The sequence below is a fragment of the Apis dorsata genome, unplaced genomic scaffold (genome assembly GCF_000469605.1).
Source record: "Apis dorsata unplaced genomic scaffold, Apis dorsata 1.3 scaffold_270, whole genome shotgun sequence".
In the NCBI taxonomy this organism is placed as follows: Eukaryota; Metazoa; Arthropoda; class Insecta; order Hymenoptera; family Apidae; genus Apis; species Apis dorsata.
The window spans coordinates 248,895-253,374 of NW_006263548.1; the positions used below are offsets into that span (position 1 = coordinate 248,895).

The 4,480-nt window shown below is 18.0% G+C and overlaps 3 protein-coding genes across 3 annotated transcripts in view; 2 read left to right on the top strand and 1 right to left on the bottom strand.

Moving 5' to 3' along the window:
• LOC102671579 (probable hydroxyacid-oxoacid transhydrogenase, mitochondrial) overlaps positions 1–1,793 on the top strand; it is a 3,441-nt gene extending 1,648 nt beyond the window's left edge. Inside the window, exons 5-9 of the mRNA XM_006616748.2 lie at positions 1–130; positions 257–487; positions 709–871; positions 1,004–1,285; positions 1,671–1,793. The exon at positions 1–130 is cut by the window's left edge and continues 7 nt beyond it. Of these exons, the coding sequence (XP_006616811.1) occupies positions 1–130; positions 257–487; positions 709–871; positions 1,004–1,285; positions 1,671–1,754 (890 nt within the window). The 3' untranslated portion in view covers positions 1,755–1,793. The remainder of the gene's footprint in view (positions 131–256; positions 488–708; positions 872–1,003; positions 1,286–1,670) is intronic.
• Positions 1–4,480, bottom strand: part of LOC116185769 — a 32,416-nt gene that overhangs the window by 23,080 nt on the left and 4,856 nt on the right.
• LOC102681158 (probable hydroxyacid-oxoacid transhydrogenase, mitochondrial) overlaps positions 3,051–4,480 on the top strand; it is a 4,694-nt gene continuing 3,264 nt past the window's right edge. Inside the window, exon 1 of the mRNA XM_031510984.1 lies at positions 3,051–3,070. Coding sequence (XP_031366844.1) covers positions 3,051–3,070 — 20 coding nt within the window. The remainder of the gene's footprint in view (positions 3,071–4,480) is intronic.

Here is a 4,480-nt window from a genome sequence, read left to right on the forward strand (position 1 = left end):
GAAAACCAGTTACAGTACAGTTAAAACCATTAATAGCTGTACCAACTACATCTGGTACTGGTTCAGAAACAACTGGTGTTTCTATCTTTGATTATCAACCACTTAAAGCCAAAACTGGAATTGCTAATAGGTAAATTATAATATTGCAATAAAATTTTTGGTTTATGATTATATTTTACATATAAATTATATATTTGTCATGTATTATTAAATATTATTATTAAATTTAAAATTAAATTTAAGAATTTGTTTATAGAGCATTGAAACCCACTTTGGGTCTTATTGATCCAAATCATACATTGAGTTTGCCAGAAAGAGTCTGTGCTTATTCTGGTTTTGATGTACTATGTCATGCTCTTGAATCTTTTACTGCATTACCATATACTGAAAGAACTTGTCCTTCTAATCCGATACTTAGACCAGCCTATCAAGGAAGCAATCCTATTAGTGATGTATGGTCAAAATATGCTCTTCAAATAATGCATAAGTAAATAATTATTTTTATTATGCTAAAAAATAATGTTTGCTAAAAAAATATTAAATAAATAGAATTAAAAAAATATAAATTTATATATTTTTAATAATTCTAATTATAATTTATTTTAGTTTTTTAATTTTCTTAAAAAATCAATTATTTTCAGTTACAAATAAATAATAAAATAATAATTAAAAATTAAAGAAAAAATGCTTTTATTTTTTTATATATAGATATTTTAAAAGAGCAGTATATAATCAAGATGATCTTGAAGCTAGGAGTAACATGCATCTTGCAAGTACAATGGCAGGTGTTGGATTTGGTAATGCAGGAGTTCATCTTTGTCATGCACTTTCTTATCCTATTAGTGGAAATGTACGGAATTTTCAGCCCATGGTACTTATAATAAATAATAAAAAAAATAAAAATAGTAAAAATTCTATAAAAATTATATAAAAATTAAAATAAATAAATTTTATGTTAAAGAAAATTACAATAAAAAAAATTTAAATACATTGTTTATTATAGGGTTATAGCAAAGATCATCCTATAGTACCACATGGACTGTCAGTTGTTATAACTGCACCTGCTGTATTTTCTTTTACTGGAAATGCATGTGCAGAAAGGCATTTAGAAGCTGCTGAATTACTTGGTACTGATATTAGTCGAGCTAAAAAAAGTGATGCAGGCAAAATATTAGCAGATACTGTAAGAGAATATATGCAGATGATGAAAATTGAAAATGGTTTGGATGAATTAGGTTTCAAAAAAGAAGACATTCCTACTTTAGTAGAAGGCACATTACCACAAGTAAGCAAATTCATTATAATTATTTTTTTTATTATAAATATTTTCTTTATTATAAATATTATATTTAATAAGAATATAATAACTATTAATATTAAGTAAAATATTTAATTATGTATTTTAATAAGTAAAAAACAATTTACATTTAATTTGAAATAGTGAGTATATATGAATTTCTGAATGAATGACAATTAAATAAATTTGTCATATATTTTTAATTTCATATACTAATATATATAAATTAACAATTATTATATATATATGTATTTATATCTTGTTTATGATCAAGAATATATATATTATATATATATTACAGTTACATATGTATATAATTTATGTGCTTTTCTTATTTATATTATAAATTAATTTAATTTTATATTATTTATAGCATCGTATTACAAAATTAGCACCACGAGAACAATCAAGAGAGGATTTAGCCCAATTATTTGAAAATTCTTTTACAATATATTAAAAGAAAATTAATTTTTAAAGTTATATTTTTTAAAAACAATAAATAAGGACAAAATTTAAATAATATCTAATTTTTTTCTAAATGAAATATTATCTTTAATTTATTTTTTAAAAAATTTTATTTTTTATAAAAATTTTTTTTATAAGTTATACGAAATAATCTGAACTAATAATTTAAATATATAAATGTAAATATATAAATATATTAGTAAAACAATCATATATTATATATCTTAATAATATTAATTTATTTACCATCAAACTTCCTTAAAAAATATCATTCTAACAATAAATATCCATTTTCGTATATTATTAATTTTCTTGAATATGAATATTAAGATAATTTTATTTATTAGAAATGTTTTTGATTTAATCCTCACTAATAATAATCATATAAAGCAAATAATATACAAAAAATAATTATAATAATATCGTATCGAATTTACGGTATTCGTTCAAAAATTAAATTACGCTTCAAATATAAATTTTAAAAATATAAAAATATAAAATTTTTAATTTGTATTATTTATTTCAAATATATAATTCCTTATAAATATACGAATCTTATTTTTACTTATTTTTAATATTCAGATATTATTATTATAAATAGTATTATTCATTATTCATTTTTCCTTCATCTTGAATCAATTAAACTATAAAAAACTACTTTAGATCTGTACAAAAAATTTCAAAATTCTTGAGTGATGCTAACAAATAAATTAAAAATTTTTAAACTAAGGCTAAAAATTCCGATTTTGAGAAAACATAAAAGAAACGAATGAAAAATAATGCAGCTGTTTTTTTTTACTATTTTAATTAATTTAGTATTAAAATTTATTACATTTATTACATATTATTAAAATTTATTACATTTTAAGATTTCAAATTTATATTTTATATTGATCTTTTATAACAAATTATATATTTGTAATTAAACGAAGCAAAACAATTAATTTCATCATACGATTATTGTTACTGTATTGATGTAAGTTATTTCTGAGAAATAAAAATAGGGTTTTAATATTTCATTTTCTGATAAAATAAAATAATTTTATTAATATTTATCTTTTAAACTTTAGATCAACAAAAACATTATTTTTAAAAAAAAACCAAACAATATATAATAATCATGAACATTATCTTTGATATAAAAACAATAATTTATTAATTAGTTTTATATTTTGTTAATAATAATTTAATAATTATATAAGATATTAATAATTATAATTAATAATTAATAATTATATAAGATATTAAAATAAATAACAATTTAATATAATAATGTGGACAAACTAGTATGCACGAGATTATATTTTTGTTTATTATATTTAAAATGGATCCAATGCGATAAATGCAAAAAAATATATATAAAGTATAAAAATATAAAAAAGATAAGATAAAATGAAAACGTAAAATTGAAAAATTCTAAATCGTTAGAATTAAAAAAACAATGGAGAGTTTATTACGATAACATCATGTTTTCATCCCCATCAATATATATAATTTGTAAAAATATTTTGCTTATTACATATTGATTTATATTCTAATTTCTGTTACATGTTCTTAAATGTCATCTGATTCATAAGTATAAAGAAATCAATATTATTGACGTTAAATAATTGAAATAAATCACAAAATAACAATTGAAAAATATTTACTTATCTGATACATTAGATCCTTGTGTAGAATTTCTATTCACTTTTGCAGATGCCACTAAAATGGATGACAGAATGATATAATCGATTCACATATCGATAACAATTGAAAGCACGATATTAATTATTTTTATTTTGAAACTATAACTGTCGAAACATTTTATATTTATATTATACTTTTAGCGGTAGTCTTTTCTACATAATATTTTCTACATAATATTTTTCTTATACGATATTGATATATATTGATATATAATGAGTTAATATAATTAAATATTATATATTTTATTATTACTCAAGTTAAAATGAACCAATGAAACTAAAGAATAAAATGAAAATAAAAAAATCATACATGCATATACTATATATATAATATTAATTTCTAATTATTTGAAAAAGAAGAATTTAATTTATAAAGGTACGTATATGTATAATATAATCAAGAGTAAAATATAATTATTATGTTAAAATAAATGAATAAGAATAAGTTTTATTTCATAAAGAATGATATTAATAATTTAATAAAAACTGTTTTTAATTCTCAAATTTATTATATATCCAATTAAAATAAAAATAGTATAGTATATTTTGATCAAGTATTGCAGTATGATAATTTATTTTATTTTTTAATTTATTTTGTTAAAAAAAATATTTAAAATAAAAATAATTATATTATTTATTATTTGTTTTCCATTAACAAAAAATTTTATTTGATAATTTTTTTTAATTATTTGATATTAAAAAGAATTTGAATATTAATTGTACTAATATTATGTATATAATATTATTTCATTGCAGATAATAAGAGAATTATATTCAAATATTCAGTACTGATTACAGAACATAGATCAAATCAACAAGTTTTAAAAAATCAATATTTTTTTGTTTAAATCCTTATATTATATTCAAAACAATGCTTTCTAAAAAACCTAATTTAAATCTATTACAAGTTATTTCTTTTCAATCGTAAGTATGCATATACATATTTATATATAATATATATATATAATATATATTTTTATATAATAATTATTTATATATAATACATATAATAATTATATATATATTTTAC